Below are 17,886 nucleotides of genomic sequence, written 5' to 3'. Positions count from 1 at the left end.
GTTGTGAGGATTTTTTTATGGCTTCTGTACTTTAAAACAACCTGTGAGGAGAGTTCTGTTGTCATCATTATTATAAAAGTGGGCACATGGAACTACTGGACCAAGGACAGGCCCGCAGAAGCTGGCTCCAGGTGTAAGCTTTAATACAACCTTGTTTTCACTTGGCTTTTTGTCACTTGTTGCAGAGTAATCAGCATAAGCTGACTTTATCAATGAAACCAGATGACAAGTACTATGAGAAACAAGCAAAAATTGAAGCAGAAAAACTGAAGCAAAAGGTCACCTCTCTCTCTCTAAAAGACAAGCAACAGATCTATGAAAAAGGTGAGCTATTAGTTTTGTGCTTATTGACTGCCGGCCTTCCCTAGACCTAGTGAACTTTTCAGAAAGTTAATAGTTGGAGGCAAGTATGAGGGTACTTCAGAAAGTTTGTGGAAAAATAGAATTGAAAGATAATAGCAATCTTTGTGTGAACTTTCTGAAGTACCCTCGTATTATTTCAACTGACAAATATTTATTGGGCATCTACAGAATTCCCATTTGGTATGGTGGGTTTGTCCGTGAGATTCAACCTGATGCTCAGAAGATTCATACAGCAAAGGCAGCAGTAATTGAAAAGAAGTGGCTTTAGAAAATTTATTCATTTTACGGATTTTATACATACTTCTATTTACCAGGCTCTATATACTATGTCATTAAAATTTATGTCTCAGTGTGTAATGAATTGCCAGGTGAGCAACACAGGTAGTCTAAGCCACGTGTTGAGAGGAGGCAGGTGGCAGAGAGGTGAGCTCTCCAGGGCGCATGCAGGGCAGGCGCAGGTGGAGATGCGCAGTGGGGAGGAGTACCCCTGCCTGAGGGCGACGCGTAGGTGCAGATTGGGGACGAGAGCGCGTGGGGGAAAGACAGAGGCAGGAACAAGAGGCTAGGAGGCTGCATGAGGAGGGCCTGGAGTGCACACTGTAAGCATCAGAAGTCAGTGAGCATTGCCGCGGTGATATTTCTCTTTGACAAACTGGATAGAGAAAACTGTGAAAAGGCGATTAGAAAACCTAAGCACGACAGGAAGACCTGGGATGGTTGTGGTGGACGAAGAGAAAAGCCCGACCTGGGAGACCTTGCAGAGGCTGGTGGGTATGCCTGGGAGAGGAGAGGTGTGTGGCCACAAGAGAGGGGAGGAATCCGGGTCACTTCTCGATCACTAGGGGAAATATTGCAGAACAACAGCATGATAAGGGACTGTTTTCAGAAAATTAGTATATACTAGTGGCAAATAGGCACAGAAATCATTATTTACATGGGAAATAATCTTATTGTTTTCTTTGGGAAATGCATCATTATTTATTAGGAAAATGCAAATTAAAACCATAGTGATACACTATCACACATCCGCTAGAATGGCTAAAGTTGTTTTTAAAAATACTGCCAATACCAAATGTCAATCACGTGAAGCAAGTGGAACTCTCGTTTGCTGCCGATGGAAAAGCAAAATAATACAGCTTCTTAGGCAAACCATTTAGTGAGTCCTGACGGTGCTAAACTTGCTTACCATAAAGCCCAGCTGTCTTACACCTGAGTATCTACCCAGAAATGAAAACGTGTCCGTATGACCAAACAAAGCTTGAAACAACCCACATTGCCCTCAGCATGTGTATCCATACAGAGAAATAACTCTTGGCTGTGAAAAGGAGCAAGCAGCGGCACACTTAAGCGCTGATGGGTTTCAGGGCACTGCACTAAGTGCAGTAAGCCAGGCACAAAAAACACACACCAGATTTATATGGAACCCTGGAAATGGCAAAGCTGTAGGGACAGAGAGCAGGTCAGCAGCTGCTAGAGGCCAGGAGTGGGAGCAGGGCTGACTGCAGAGGGGCACGAGGAACTTTCTGTGTTGTGACATAACTGGTGGTTACATGACTTTCTGCATTCATCAGCTTACTGAATTATATCTTTAAAATTGTGAATTTTATTCCTTGTAGATTATATATTGATAAGGCCTATTAAAATATGTATACAACTTATGCATGTGTACCCTTTCCCTCAAAATAAGCTAGTCAGGCTGGGATTATGTGAGGAGTTGTCAGGTTTGTCACGAGATAGAGTTGACTTTAGGTGAAAAATAAGTAATTCTAATTTATCATGGTAAATTTGAGGTTACATGATCCAGTAAAGGTAAACTGAATATCAACTTGTAACCTATTTATATCAGAATTCTTGTTTAGACATGGCTATTTTAAGCTCTGTTTTGTAAGTGCTAATTGACAGGTTCCAATCTTCCATTTTTAGTTAAAGCCATTTGTAAGTAGAAGGATAATTCCATGTGTAAGCAACAGATGTATGTTCCTTACATTATTACATGAGCATAGCCTGGCCTTAGAGGTGCTCTTTGTTTTAAGAAAACCCAGTGTACTGCAATCCAAACCAGTATGTTAATGAATGATGCTCATATTACAAAAGCATGTTTTTACTTTACAGATTCACTGCAGAGTTCCTTTAAAGTAGGACACAGTGCTAGTGCATTTAATTGTTATTTCAGGTCAGTAAGTCTTAAAGTCTGGACTTCAGTGTCAGTAATCTCTGAATTAAAATTCAAGCAGTAAATGAACACCAGTGCAAAAAAGGTGAATGGAAAATTATTTAATTTATTAAAAACTAATTCTTAAGTTTTTGTGTCTGTATGTAAAGTATTAAGTGTTATAGAGAGATAAGCTCTTATCAGGGAGATTTGATGAAAGAAAAAAGATGATGGGTGTGTTTTATCCTACGAGTGTATTGGGGTGTCAGATGAGCTGCAGGGTGTTTTAGGGGAGCTGGACTCTTGGGCTGTTTGTGAGACCGAGTGAGTGAATCAGAGAAACAGGATTAGAAAACTTCTGAGTGGCGTGAGGTTGGGAAGCTCTGGTTGATTGGGCAGGTGACGACCAGGTAGAGGAAGGCCTGGAAAGTCTAACAAGTTTGTGGTTGGTGCCTCAGGCCTGAAGAGCTTGGTGTGGAGGGCCGGTTCAACTTTCACTTTAATCAGGCACAGTGACACCTGTGGAGAGTGCTGTACCACATGAGATGCTTGCCATGCCCCAAATCCTGTCTCTGGGTGGCTGTGATGTGATCGCGTGTGCACACAGAACTTCAAAACAGTGGACATGGCAGATTAGGGAAGCTACTCCTTTTCCTTCTAAGATTAGCTCAGCGGATGCCAGGAACTGCAAAGTGCTTTTATACATCCACCATTCAGGTGCGCCCATAAGCAGTTGCTCGGCCTTTTGGATTCTCTCCTCTTACAGACCATGTGGTTCTGTGGGGTGATTCCCTGGAAGAGTTTCCTCCCTCTGACTAGGTGCATGGATCATCAGGCCCAGAAAATGTATTTTTAAACATTGCTATAACTTGTGAAATTTATTTGATTACACAAGCATTTTGCTGAAATTAGTGGTAATGAAATAAGAGGAAACAAGTACAACAGTCATTAAATTTTAATCCAGCAAGAAATGGTTTGGAAACTCTAAACACAGTCTAATCGATGGTATAAAGTATTGAGGGGCGGAGGGGAAGCTGCTTGAGGAACCTCTACTCCCCAGCAGAACTGTAAGTGATTGAAGACTGAGAGTTAGAAGAGGACTGCCCCTGAGTGATTGTCAGGTCCCTTCAATTGTCTTTGTTTGCAGATAGCAGACAGCTTGGAAACCCGACACCTGGCATGGCATGGCAAATTTTGAATGTCAGATGATAACAAACAGAGAGGTAATAAATTGCATAAAACATTTTCATTGTAGTCCTGAACATTCACTGTTTTGTTTTTTGTTTTTTTTTTTCTTTTTAGGTTTAGAATTACGGACTCAGCAAAGTAAACCTCAAGATGCCTCTTGCCTGCCAGCATTGGGTGTATCGGATATCGAGCCCACCATGCCTTTCACTGAGCTGGACATGGTCTTGGCAGGTCACTGTAAACACTATCTTTTTCAGGGTACCTGGGTTCCTCCATTAAATTCAGTATCGGTCTCCACAGGAGAAATAGCGTCACACTTTGGTTGTTTACTATAAAACATTTGAGCATCCCTATTCATTTAGAGCTTGCTTTTCAGGTGTCTCATACGTTGTTTTTAACATTCAGTGACAATAGACTTCCTTACTATCGAAAGTAAGAGCATGTGCTTGCTTTCCTGAGTGGGTTTGATACAGCTCTGTAATTTGCTGCTTCTAGATTCAGATGAGGATTTATTTAGGTTATACTGTGGCTGTATTAGATGCAGTTTTTAAAGCATATGGGCATCCTCTGAGTCCTTTGCCCAAGCAAACTCTTCAATGCAGCTGTCAGTGTAGGAGAGAGGATGTGGGGGAATGGGGAGCTGCTCTCGAAGTGCAGGTGTGACAAGTCACAGAGGACGGAAGGGAGCCTTAGACTGCTGCTGTCCCGTCCTAGTGTTTGTCCTGTGGCCTGTCACTGTTCCTGTGTTCTCAGAGGGGCTTAATTTCACCTTGGCTTCTGGTTGGTAGCAAGACACACGTCTGTGGAGTGCCATTACTCTGGAAGGTGTTGACACTGAGCACGCAAGTGGGCAGGATGGGATTTTACTTAGCTGGCCTCAGCATTGTGCTTTAACTTGCACCACCGAGAACAGGATCTCACACTGAATCTGAGAGTCACTGTCCTCCGTGGAACATCTCTAATCTGCCTTTTGATTTTTAACACTGCCTATCATGTTTACAACATCTCATTTATTTGGTGCACGTGTGTGAATGTGTGAATGAATTTTTTTCTTCTGGACTGGGCTTCTAGAAGATGGGGTTAATATCTCACTGATCTTTTAAGCCCCCATAGTTTTTATTTATCAGTGAATCTCATTAAGTGTTCATTCAAAGAATTAGTGAAGATAAATCAGTCATCAGAAAATGCTTTAGTTCCTACTCTGGTGCTAGGGAAATATAAGACACAATACACCGTCTGCGCCCTATAGAGACTTGGAGGTACCCTTGGGGCATGTGGTTACTGAGAGCAATACAGGGGATCATGTGGGGGCCATGGGGAGGACCTGTTGGGGCAGATGAGTGGCATTTAGGATGGGTGAGACAGTGGGGTCAGATGTTTCAGGAATGCCCTAGTCAGAGTCAACTCTGATTAAAGGCAGGTGAGGGCGGGTCGAGGTGGGGAGGGGAAAGCTGGCATAGTTATGAGACTAGAAGAATGTGACCGTTCTTCCATTCTAATTCTTAGTATTGAAGACTGTTTCAGTTTTTTGTCATAATGGAACTACAATAGGGACATTTATATAAACAATGCAAATGAATAGCATTTTTTGTTTGCTAATATAAGTTTTAAACCTCTGTTCTTGAATAGCAATAGCATTATTTCTTAAATGTTAAAAATGATTAAAATTTTCCTGGTAATAATGTGTTTTTCTAGCTGGGGACACCCCTGTTCAGTACTGTGCACAGCCCACCAATGGCATGGTGTACTTCCGAGCCTTTTCCAGCCTGAACACACTTCCTGAGGAGCTGAAGCCCTACGTGCCACTCTTCTGCAGCGTCCTTACCAAGTAAGAGCCTCATATTCAGAACAGAGACACACGCACATGTATATAATTCAGTACAACTTATATGTCATATTAATACATATTTTCTGTGTGTAGATCTACAGTTTTAATGTATTGATAGTAATCACCTTTCAGTGGATCATTTTATTTTTTAAAACTATTAGTGTTACAGTGAATAAGTAAACATACAGTATATTTGTTTAGAATTTGTATTTGAATGAAAATTATGTCTTCTTACTATAACCATTACATTAAATATTTATGAATCTGGACTGTAGGATAATAGTTATAGACACATCCATCTCCCCGGCGTTACTCTGTTAAGATTTTGACATAGAATGCTTGCGTTTAATCTACAGCATGAGTGATTGGAAGTGGCGGGGCCTGGACTGGCTGTGAGGCCGGGCTGACACCCTCTCCCGTGGTTTGCTTCTCCACTGAGCTTACTCCGTTGCTGCTCCTAGCCTCCTTAAATGGTCGTCTGTGAATAGATGTGCACACACAGCTGTGTGTCCCTTTTTCTCTGCTCTATGTCCTGGCCCAGGTGACAGGACACACAGTACACGGGGCTGCGGGCATCCCTCCCTGTTCAGTAGAGCAGAGGGACACGGAACCACCGCAGCAGAGTGGTCTGTGGAGAGCGAGAAGTTTGCATGCTTCAGAAAGCTGCATGGCTGTGAGTCAGGGCAGGGGAACACGTTTTTGAGTTTTGTTTTGTTTTTAATACAGCTCCCACAGCTTGTCCTTTAACAGCAGTTGCAGAAGACACATCACAGTTGTCCACTGGGCTTAAATGCTCTCTTGCGTTAGGAGATTGGGGAGAATGTTATTTCCAAAACATTGTTGCTTAGAGGACTTCTGCTATTCTTAAAAACTCATGCAGGCCTATTCTTCAGGTCCCCGCAGACCACCAGACATTTGAACAAATGAGGTATACATCAGAATGTTTTGGAAGAAGAGAGTAAGGAACACTCAGAACATTTAAAAGTTTAGGACTAGAAAAGCGTATTTTAGAATTTTGTTTTTAGTGCCAGGTGCTGGCTGCCTGAGTGTCCAGTGGCCTGGGTGCTGTAAGTAGATTCCCTGAATAAAAGAAGCTGGTTTTCACCCTGGGGAGAGGAGGGCACATGGACAGTGTAGAGCATTAGTGTCAAATGCTTTCATTCTTCATCACCTTTGATGTGTAAAAAGAGGCCTGGGAGGCTTTGGGGTTGAATTAATTTAATCAACTTGTGAGTGAAGAGGCACGTGCCTGGGGACTCAGGAAATGCTGCTTGTCTGTGGCAGGCTGGGCTGCGGCCCTCTCGACTATCGGGAACAAGCTCAGCAAATAGAACTGAGAACAGGAGGGATGACTGTGTCTCCCCAGGTGCTCCCTGACGACGCACATCTGGACACATACGAGCAGGTAGTTTTTGATTCTCCACCACAGTCATGGTTGAAAGTTTGTTTCTCCAGTGTCTTGTCTTTTATGTTAAATTAGTTAATTTCTTATTTGTTCTGCTTTCGTGATTCAGGGCGTGCTTTTTTCCTCTCTTTGCCTGGATCGAAACCTACCAGATATGATGCATCTGTGGAGCGAAGTATTTAACAAGTACTTTATCTGCAAAAGATGTTCATTCTCGGGATGTGCAGAGATCTGAGTCTGAAAGTGTTCTAAAAGTAGATTTTCCTCATTTGTGGGTGTTGATTCCATAGCCTGATTTTACTTGTAATTCCTGTGGGCTTGTAAAATGTCTGTGGATGCTGAAATAGCCTGAAAACTTTGATATTGAAGGGGGCATGGATGGGTCTCCAGGAATTTATTACATTTTTCCTCTTACCTAGCCCATGCTTTGAAGAAGAAGAACACTTCAAAGTTTTAGTTAGGATAACTGCTCAGGAGCTTGCAAATGGAATTCCAGACTCCGGGCATCTCTACGCATCCATTCGAGCCAGCAGGACCCTCACACCCGCAGGGGACTTGCAGGAAACCTTTGGTGGGATGGATCAGGTGGGTCATGGGGAAGGGACCCTGCTTGTTCTGGTTTAGCCATCTTCCAGAGTTGCTAACTTTCTAATTGACCAAATTTCATGGGAAAAAACTTTGTTTTAACTCTCCTTCTTTGTATCCCTCCCACCCCCAGCCTCACCCCTCCCCAAGCAGGGCAGTGACACACTTGCCCCTGCTCCAGCGGGATGTGTATCTGGACGTTGGTTTCAGAATGAGGAGGTCATCTGTGGTCTCTGTCTCTCTCTCTGTTTGATTCCTTGGCTCAGGTGAGGTTGATGAAGAGAATTGCAGAAATGGCAGACATCACTCCAGTCCTGAGAAAGCTCCCCCGCATCCAAAAACACCTACTGAACTGTGATAATATGAGGTGGGTGCGTGGTTTGCTTCTAATGAAGATCTTATGATTTATTCCATTTCATTAAGTGTAGTTTTTAGATACTTTTCACTTGAAGTCATATAAATTTATCTTTAAGACAGTAAAAAATGCTTGGTATAGGTATATATAGATTATAGAATTGATCCTAGATTTCATTAGAATTCTTCATATAGAATTGATCCTATGTTCTAATAAACTGAGAAATCATTTTCTATGGAGGATAAAAAAGTAATATTTTAAGTTTAATAAAAACTGTGGGAGGTGGGAAGAAAGCAAGCTAATTTAATCTTAGTAAAAACACAAAGTAGATTTAGGGCAACTGTGTAAGGATACACTGCCTTCAAATGCAAAGTGTTCCATGAACGAGGAATCAAGGAGACCCAGGTTAGCTTCCTCGAGACCAGAGGAAAAGAGCAGCTCCTTGTAAAAATAAAAAGACGTGCTGGTTTGAGAAGAACATCTAGCAGCTCAGGGCATACACGCACAGTCGGCCTTATGCTCTCAGGTTTGTGAACATGAATGGAATTTAAAAATTATTAAGTTTATTTTCAGCATCTTACTGTCAATGACACTGATTTAGCATTCACTGATACTGAACTAGAAAACATCTGCCTAAGTCACTTGTTGTTCTACATGCAGACTCCTGGTGACTTTCCCCAGTCAGTTCTTGGGAATCACCAGCAGATTCTCCAGGACAGTCTGCAGTGGCAGGAGGCGGGGCCTGACAGGTAGTGCCAGGACTTTGGTGTTGGGCAAGCCTGGCTTCAGTGCTGGCCCCATACTCCCACTCATAACCAGGCAATCCTGGGCACCTGAACCATGTATCTTCTACTTCCTTTTCCATAAAATCCTACTACACTGGCTTATTGTAAGGAATTAAAAGAAATAATATATACAAAGCAGTGACTATAGTTAGTATTAATTTAATGGTACCTGCTGTTAATTTAACTAAAATAAATTTGGGATTTAGGGCCAAAAGGGGGAAAAATACACTGTCAGTGTATTGTAGAGTTCAAGAAAATGTTATATGGTAGTATTATTTGTGATTCTGTAGAATTTGGAAGAGTTATATAAAAATATTTTTTGAGAGAATGGTAATTTTTTGGCACTTCATGAAATAACTTTCTATTTTAACAACAAGTTCACATTTTTAAATTGTTGATTTCTCTTCTGGGTGGTAATTTAAAAAGTTTTCAGTCTTCTGATACTGTAAGTCTGAAGGCGTTGTTGGCAGGTCTTAATATTCTCTTTTTCCTCTTTGTCCTTCATAGAAACACAGAATTTAGAGTCAGAAACACTGTCTTTGCATCTTGACAGTTAATTTATTAGCTGTAACAGTGAAATATGTGAAAGTCTTTTAATCACTTGAAAGCGCTGTAGAGAAGTCAGATGGCTGTATTATTTCCACATTTGGCTACCGTTTCTTTTTAATATTTGAGTATTATTTTATACAAAAACAATGTATTATTCACTTTTTATTATATAAAATGTGACAAATTAGTAAAATGGTGTTTTACTTTTTATAATCATGGCTTTGTATGTACATAATTTTTTATACCACCATGCTGTAACCAACTGAGCAACCAGCCAGCCTCATAATTTTTTAAACAGGTGTGCAGTGAATGCTACTGTTCAGCAGATGTCTGAGGCAGAAAAAGTGGTGGAGAACTTCATTAGAAGCCTTGGTCGAAGTAAGAAGGAGCGGAAACCTGTGCGCCCCCACGTGGTTGAGGTAACACACTAATCACAGCTGGCAGGTACCAGGTGCAGTTCTTTTATACATAGATTAACTCGTTTAATTCTTGAAGCCATCCAATGTGTAGGTATTAATAACCCCCGCTGTCAAGAGGAGGAAAATGAGGTATAGCAGGATTAAGTAGGTTGCCCAGCATTGACCCAGTTGAGAACTGAATTCAAACCCTGCAGTGTGGTCATAGATCCTGTGCTCACCTATTCTTGCCATGCCTTGCAGTGAGTAGTTGTCTAACAGGAAAAAGCAGGCTTTGGTTTGAGATGCAGTAGCATAAGAATAGCCCAAAGTAGTGATCTGGTGAAGCATATCACTGCTGTTTGTGCAGCTCTTGAAGATACAAAATGGTTGCGTCCTTTTCACTAAGACTAATTAATTCATAGATTTCCCCCAGAATATTTACATCAGTTATCAACAACCTAATCAACTTGGTTCTTTACAAGGTTGGTTTCAGTCCAATTCACAGCATCAGTGGCAAAGTCTCACTTGCCACCGGTGCAGGTTGCCAGTCTGTAGGTTTTGCAGAGGAACCACCTCTAATGTCTGCTGTGCTGATGCTCACACTTCCTTACTCCATTTGGGGGTGCTCTCCTGTCTTCCTGTCTTTAGCTTCTGCCACTGGGAGTAGGGCCATGAGATGGTGGCCCCAGCTGCTCTGGGTCCCTCTAGCTAGAGCCGTCCGTTTTACACGGCCTCTCATCTGGGCCCAGTTTTATGACTAGAAAGTGCAAAAGGAGGAAAGCAAGGTCAGACTGTTTTCCTTTGTGATGTCCAGCAAGGACTTCTTTTTCTCAACTACCTGAAAATCTATGAAAAATTTTCACTTCTTTAAAACAGTTAAGAAATTAAAACATTTTGTCATTTAAAGCACTGAGAGAAATCTGTCTATGCTTGATATTAGCATTGTGAATTTTATGAAATCTGTACCTTCCTATCTGTTTCAAATGAGTTTTAGACTTTTCTCATTTTTCTTGGAAACATTTTATTTTCAGAAGGCTGCATACAATGGCTCTGGTGGAAACGCACACTTTCGTGGCCCCCAGATCATAAGAAAGCTGATCACAGTAAGTTCACAAAGTCCACCGCTTCAGCAGGAACCGAGCCGGTCCCTCCCAGCTGTTGTCTGATGCTCTGGTTCTGAGGATTCCTCTGTCCTAGCCACTCCTGGGGCTGGGCCTGTCCCTAGAATTGCGATTTAGCTGTAGCTTTTTGTCACTGTCATCCTGAGCCTTTGCTCTTTGAGACGATGCTGAGTGTGTGCCCTGTTTTGGGGTCTGTTTTCCTCGTGCTGAGGATGACATGTTCTCGACACCACATGGTCACCTTTGCTTTAGTGTGGCTTGTGATGCTGGATGGGCGTCAGCTGCCTTCAGTGAAGCAGCATGATCTGCCTCTCTGCTTGCTCAGCTGTGGTAATGATGGCATTCAGTTTCGTTTATCGTAGTTATGGCAAAGTAATGTATGCCTGGAGAATCAGCTTTGACATAAACGATGTAGTATGAACTGTTATTAATTGAGTAATAATTTTTAAGGCATTATGTCAAGATTGGAGGATCTCATGTTAAAGTGAGAAATCATATGGAATGATGTCGTTGTAGTGTCTTGCGCTTGAACATGAGTACCTAGCTAGTGACTTGCAGGAAAGGAGACCTTCAGATGGCATCTGAGAGTCTCAGCGCCGAAGACTGAATCGTGTTAGTGCCACCTGGTCTGACCCACGTGCCTCTGTCCCCCAGGAGCCCACTTTCAAACCCTGCCAAATGAAGACACATTTCCTGCTGCCATTCCCGGTGAATTACGTTGGAGAATGTGTTAGGACCGTGCCCTACACGGATCCAGATCATGCCAGGTAAGAGGGCGAATGGAAAATGGCCTCTGAGGTCTGCACCTTAATAAGAGGTTGCTGAGCATGTTACGAAGTAATAAGGTGTGTTTTGTGTGACAGAGAGTTTTTGTGCCAACTTTGTTGGACCCTGCCACGTGATGCCGCCCTATCATCTACAGAGTGCACCGTCAGCAAGACCTCATGTGTAGGGCACTCAAAACAGTGTATGTCCCTCAGGCAACTCTGCAAACTAACAGATACCTATGAACCTAACACGTACTTTCAACATGCCCAATATACTCAACTTGTCTGTAGGTAAAAATTGGGTAAATTAAGGCTTGAGACTTTGATAAACATGGCAGATTGAACCCACGTGTGACAGTTGAGCCCCCCCCAGTAACCCCACAAAAGAGAGCAAAGGCGTAAAAAGGCATGAAGCCATAGGAAGGGAGAGTGGGGAGGAGATGGCAGGAGCCCAAGGGAGTTGCAGAAAAATTCAAGAGCAGGAGAGCATGTGACCTAGACAGCCGCAGGAAGGACGCCTAGTTGACCCACAGAGCCCTGGGGATTGTGTCTCTGCAAGTGAGGTGGGGATGTGGCTGGAAGCGTGAAGGCTGTTTCAGCGTTCCCCTACAGACTCATTGTACTCTGGTCTCCCCACCCAAGTCTGAGGCTTAACGAGGCTCTGGTTGAGCGGTAGGAGCCCCAGCTGAGTGGCGGGGGGAAGGTGTGCTGCCGAGAGCTCAGGAAGTGTGCAGGCTGCATAGTAAGCCCCCCCAGGTCACTGCCTCTGAGTCATGGCCAGCTCTCTCTGGGGAAGCTGGCCATACAAGAGAAAAGGCCCAAGGTGAGACCTTTGGGGATCCCCTAATTAATGCATCCACTGGGTTGTGTATGTAGGACGCAGATAGTTGCAGACATGCAGTATCCCACAATTCACTCCCAAGTTCATTGTCTTAGGCAGCTGCCTGCTGAGGGATGACCATAGAGAAGGACACGGCCCCAGAGAGGTGCCCCAGCTTGTGGAGGAGAGGAAGGTGGGAGCTTGGTGCGCCCATCCACATGGGGACACGTGTCACATGTGGCCCAACAGAGAGGAAGGCTGGAGGGAGTTGGAGAGCCGAGGCAGGGGAAGCTAGTGGGGCAGGGAGCTCAGCAGACAGGAGGAGCAGCTGCTGGCCACTATGGAGAGGTTCTGTGAGAAAAAGAGATAGTGCGTGGCTCAGCTGTTCATCAGTTTATTTCTGTGTCTGTAGAAAATAGACACTTCTGTGTGCTGTGCCATCACGAATAGTGATGCACAGTTGGCCTCCCTCTCTGTGGGCTCCACATCTGTGAATTCAACCAGCCACAGATTGAACATATTCAGGAAAAAAATGTATGGTTACGCCTGTACTAAACGTGTACAGACTTTTTCTTTTCATTGCTTCCCAAACAATACAGTATAACAGCTGTTTACAAAGCATGTACACTGTAGTAGGTATTACAGGTAATCTGGAGATATTTAAAGTATGGGGAAGATGAGCATAGACCATATGCAAATGCTATACCATTTTATGTCAGGGACTTGGACATCTGTGGATTTTGGTATTTTAGGAGGCCCTGGGACCAGGCCCCTAAAGATACCAAAGGATGACTGTATTTCTGCTATTAAATAGGAAAATGTAGATTTAAAACACTAGGATGTTACAAGAGGTTACCCCTGGGTAGTGGGATTATAGATCTTTTTTCTCTCTTGTTTTTTGTATTTTATAATTTTTCAACAGTGAACATGTATTTTTTATGTAATATAAAAATAATAGAAATTTCTCAGGAAACATAGTACATACATGGATAAAAACTCCAGTCTCTGTTGGCGAGTTTGTTGGCTCTGTCCTCTGGGTCCTAGCAGTGCCTGGACCGCAGGACTTTTCCACTGCCATGTTTATAAATAAGCTATATGCACATCTTCATGTGACGTCTCATCTGGCCTTTGTCACCCTTCACCTGCCTTAGAACACGAGATTTGGCAGTGGTGGGGACCTGGGACCAAGTCTCACCACGGGATTAATCCACAAACTAGTGTCTTTGCTGCAGACCTTACGGTCCTCACATTAGGGGTGGCTCTGTTCTGTCTTCTGCCGCAAGAAGATGCTTTCAGAAATATCCCTTTCTCTTCCAGAGGCTCAGCTGTGACCATTCACAATGGAAGCAGCAGGAAAATAGGCTTCATTAATAGGAATTCGCTTTATTGGAATTTATGTTTTCTTGAGGATACCTCTAAAAACCTATCCAAGAGATTTACTTTAGTTTCCTTTTTTTCCCCATATTCTCATGTGGGGCATTTAAATAAATGATAGTTTGTACATTTGCTTTCATAATAAAAATTAATAACCTCTTTTTACTTTATTAGATTTTTTTAAAATGCCACATGCATTGTAACAAGTTAAGCAATAGAGAGAGCTGGAAGTAAAATCTGTGTTCCCTCTCCACCATCTCTCCTGTCCAACCCTGTAATCCAAGTCAGCTGTTTGAAAATTGTTCTTCCTCACATTTTTCTTAGTTTTCCTTTGTTAAAGAAGAGAAAGAAAAGCAGTGGGACATAATCTATACAGTACTTATTACAAACTGATGTTCTGTTTTTTTGTTTTCACTTAATGATACTTTGACATTTCCCTGGATTACATAATGTTATATATGATATTTTTCTATCAGCCATATTATTTTTAACCTGCATTTTTTTAATTGTTAATTTCAGTCTTAAGATCCTTGCACGTTTGATGACTGCTAAATTCTTGCATACAGAAATTCGAGAAAAAGGGGGTGCTTATGGTGGAGGTGCTAAGCTCACCCATAACGGAATATTCACTCTTTACTCTTACAGGTGGGTTTTCCTCTTTTCTCTATTTCACATGTGTGGCTACATGCTCATCATGTCACATGTAGTCACTGCCTCTGTGAATGACCCATGTTGTCATCTTATGTGCTGGAGTGAAGAGGTGGTTGCTGCTGTTGGTTTCTTCTCACTTCCTGGGCACTGGCCCGCACCCAGCACCATCCTTTCTGCCGCAAGGACTGGGGTGCAGCATAGCAGCAAACATTCTGTGTCAGTAGACCCCAGGGTGGCAGCTAGCACAGTTAGGTGTAGAACACAGTCTGAGAGCTCTCTGAGCTCATCTCCACTGTAGAAGCCTAATATGGATACTGTTCTGTTAGGTTTTTACAAACAAAGACTATTCCCCTTTTGTTTAGAGGAATTGTAAATTATCTGTGGCCCTACTGCCTGAAGGCACGTCTTCTAACACCTTAAGAAAAGAGTAGGTTGTCACTGCCACTTTGACGTAGTCCCCTTGCTCCCAGCTGCTGCAGATGCTGGAGCACTTGCTGGGTAAGCGGATCCTGCAGGGAGCGGGACTGCACAACAGCATGCCCCACCTTCCCTCCATAGCTGTCCTCTTCAGCTGCATCAGTATGGACAGAACGCAGGGCTGGAGTGCTTTCTAGCTAGACAGAGGGAGGCATCTCAGAAACTGGCTCACCTGTGGGTAACTTCCAGACTATTCTGGGCATGTCTTAGGGAAATGGAGATTTTCATTTAAACTTTCTTAACTTTTCCACTAGTATTCCATCATTTCATTGTGATCCTGACTTGCCTCCATCCACCTGACTTCCGCTCCTAATGATGTCACAGAGAGGTGTAGTTAAATAACCTGGTGATGCACTTGCGCAGGCAGACCCATGTCTCTTAAGTAGAGGAGAGTATGTCGAAAGGTTTTTGTGGTCAGGTTTAAATTTCTACAGACTGTAATTGATTTTGTCAGGGGCTATTTGGACTGTGAAGTGTTAAAATAGAACTGCTAACAAGTAGAATTTTTTGAAGATCTGTTCAGTCAACACGATTGCCATTCGTTTTTCCATTGGTTTAAATGCTTAAATATTTAACTCTCTGGCTTTTCTAGGGACCCAAATTCAATAGAAACGCTCCAGTCTTTTGGGAAGGCTGTCGACTGGGCTAAAGCTGGAAAATTCACACAGCAGGACATTGATGAAGCAAAATTGTCTGTTTTCTCAACTGTAGATGCTCCTGTTGCTCCTTCAGACAAAGGTATTTTGAGTGAATAACGAGAGCCTTGACATGTGGTGCACAGACAAAATTTCACCCACGCAGCTCTCTGAGTCTTTTGCTTCTTTGTACGTGTGGACCCCGCAGCAGTCCCGTCGTTTGTTTTTCCTGTCCCCCTGTCTGTCCTTCTCTGTGATACAGTTTTCACGTTTGACCACCTAAACATTGATCTTCAAGATGAGCTTGTTGATATCCAGGCTAGAACATCTTGGTGTATGCCATTTCAGAAGAATCGCATCTTAGGCAGAGTGTGAGTGAGCTTAGGCACAGTGAGACCCGTGGCTGACCCAGCCACTCGACTTGCTAGTGAGGGTTGAGGACATGCTGACACGCAGGCAAGGCCACATCCCTGTGGAAACCCCTTGCTCACGATGTTACCAGCCTTATATGACCCTTGCTGACTCCATCCGCTTTCCAGAAGCGCGAGTTGGTGGGAGTCAGCGTGGCTCCACAGGAGCTGCAAGTCAAGGCTGGATCTATGAGCTGGGCACACACTTCCCTGTGGTCGGAACATGTGCATAAAGTGACGGTGTGATAACGTCAGCCTCCACCAAGATGTGAGCCCCAGCCTGCTGTGCCAGCTGTCCCGCAGCAGCTCCCCCATCTGGGTCTGTGCTTTAACTTGCAGGGATGGACGTCTTCCTGTACGGCCTCTCTGATGATGCGAAGCAGAGGCACCGGGAGCAGCTCTTTGCCGTCAGCCACAACCAGCTCACAGCCGTGAGCCACAGGTGAGTGTGCGGCATGACTCTGCATGTGCGTGAGGAGTGAGTGTGTGCTCCACATATGTGCAGGCAGTGGGTAAGTGCAGGCATGGCTTCATGCTGGCGGTAGGTGAGGGCGGGCATGTCTGCACATGTGCAGGGGAAAAGGAGACTTAGAAGTGTGAAGACTTAGTGTTGACCTTAAGAAATACCAACATCAAAAACGGCCCTGATTTGCCCCTGTTGTCTCGTCAGGTACCTGGGCACTGGGAAGAGCACACATGCAGTGGCTATTTTGGGACCAGAGAACGCAAAGATTGCTAAGGACCCGTCGTGGATAATAAGATGACCAGTCACCATATTCCTCATGGACTCAGAGCTCAGTGGACCTACATATATACAGGCTCTTAAAAATTATGCCTCTGAGCAGCATTTGAAAGGTCAGAAATGTTCCTGCTTCTTCCATAATACATCAGTCATTCTTAGATTTTTTTTTTTTTTTTTTTTTTTTTTTTTTGTGACCGGCACTCAACCAGTGAGTGCACCAGTCATTCCTATATAGGATCCGAACCCGCGGCGGGAGTGTCGCCGCGCTCCTAGCGCAGCACGCTACCGAGTGCGCCACCGGCTCGGCCCATTTTTAGATTTTTGCCAAAGGTATTGACAGGCACGTCAGACAAAAACTCTTCTATCTTGTGACCAAGAAGAAATTAATTGAAATAATTATGTATTAAATGCCAAAGATGCATAAATTAGAATTTTAAGACTTTCTAATGATACAAATGTTTATTTTACCTTATTAACCCTAGAACATATATTTCCACAATTTAAAAATAAGAGGCAATTCTGACCTACCCGTGCTTCAGCCATTATTTTAAATGACATTTTGCTACAGTAGAACATGTTACGGGCTTTGAGAAAATGAATTAGTAAAAGGAGTAAGTGAACGAGGGAGTTCCAGCATCTCCCTGGATTTATGAAGTGTGCGGTCACACCAGGGACTGCAGAAAATTCTTCCCAGCCAATGTGAGAAACAGGCAGCCCGGGGGTCCATCCTGAGGACCGGGCATGTGTGATGGATGCGTGTTCACTTGAGCTTTTCTCACTTTGTGTTTACTGAAATAAACAGGAAGTGTCTGAGTCCCAGCTCTTTTTTATCATCTTATTCTCATTATCCATACTTATTTTAATAATCCACCATTGCTTTATACAACTCTCTTTCCTCCATTTCTGGTATATAGATGTGCTGTGGGTTAAATGTGTCCCCCAGGGGCTGGCTAGTTAGCTCAGTATATTAGAGCATGGTGCTGATAACACCAAGGTCCAGGTTTTGATCCCTGTACCAACCAGCCACCAAAAGAAAAAGTGTCCCCCAAAGGTTCACGTATTGGAAACTTGATCCCCATTGTAAGTATTAAGAGGGTGGGAAATCCAATGATGGCATTTGAAAAGTGGGCCTTTAAGAGGTAATTAGATTGTGAGGACTGTGCCCTGGTGAGTGGATTGATCCATTGATAGTTTAATGGTTGGCCATCAGCATGGTTCTGATGGCTTTAAAAGGAAAGTGAGCAGATTAGCTCTGTCTTGCTCAGCCATTTCACCATGTGA

The 17,886-nt window shown here is 43.4% G+C and overlaps 1 protein-coding gene across 2 annotated transcripts in view; it reads left to right on the top strand.

Annotated features, from left to right (window-relative positions):
• Nucleotides 1-17,418, top strand: part of PITRM1 (pitrilysin metallopeptidase 1) — a 32,229-nt gene extending 14,811 nt beyond the window's left edge. For both annotated transcript variants that reach the window (XM_063099430.1, XM_063099431.1), the window contains 14 exons: nucleotides 186-324; nucleotides 3,818-3,934; nucleotides 5,399-5,531; nucleotides 6,816-6,936; nucleotides 7,046-7,122; nucleotides 7,356-7,521; nucleotides 7,788-7,888; nucleotides 9,509-9,629; nucleotides 10,640-10,711; nucleotides 11,384-11,496; nucleotides 14,210-14,335; nucleotides 15,411-15,556; nucleotides 16,203-16,305; nucleotides 16,534-17,418. In XM_063099430.1, the coding sequence (XP_062955500.1) occupies nucleotides 186-324; nucleotides 3,818-3,934; nucleotides 5,399-5,531; nucleotides 6,816-6,936; nucleotides 7,046-7,122; nucleotides 7,356-7,521; nucleotides 7,788-7,888; nucleotides 9,509-9,629; nucleotides 10,640-10,711; nucleotides 11,384-11,496; nucleotides 14,210-14,335; nucleotides 15,411-15,556; nucleotides 16,203-16,305; nucleotides 16,534-16,627 (1,629 nt within the window). In that variant the 3' untranslated portion in view covers nucleotides 16,628-17,418. The remainder of the gene's footprint in view (nucleotides 1-185; nucleotides 325-3,817; nucleotides 3,935-5,398; nucleotides 5,532-6,815; nucleotides 6,937-7,045; nucleotides 7,123-7,355; nucleotides 7,522-7,787; nucleotides 7,889-9,508; nucleotides 9,630-10,639; nucleotides 10,712-11,383; nucleotides 11,497-14,209; nucleotides 14,336-15,410; nucleotides 15,557-16,202; nucleotides 16,306-16,533) is intronic.
• The last annotated feature ends 468 nt before the right edge of the window (nucleotides 17,419-17,886 follow it).

Source organism: Cynocephalus volans, chromosome 6 (genome assembly GCF_027409185.1).
Source record: "Cynocephalus volans isolate mCynVol1 chromosome 6, mCynVol1.pri, whole genome shotgun sequence".
Lineage (NCBI taxonomy): Eukaryota > Metazoa > Chordata > Mammalia > Dermoptera > Cynocephalidae > Cynocephalus > Cynocephalus volans.
Note: the sequence above shows the minus strand (reverse complement) of the source record. Positions and strands in the feature narration are given on the sequence as shown.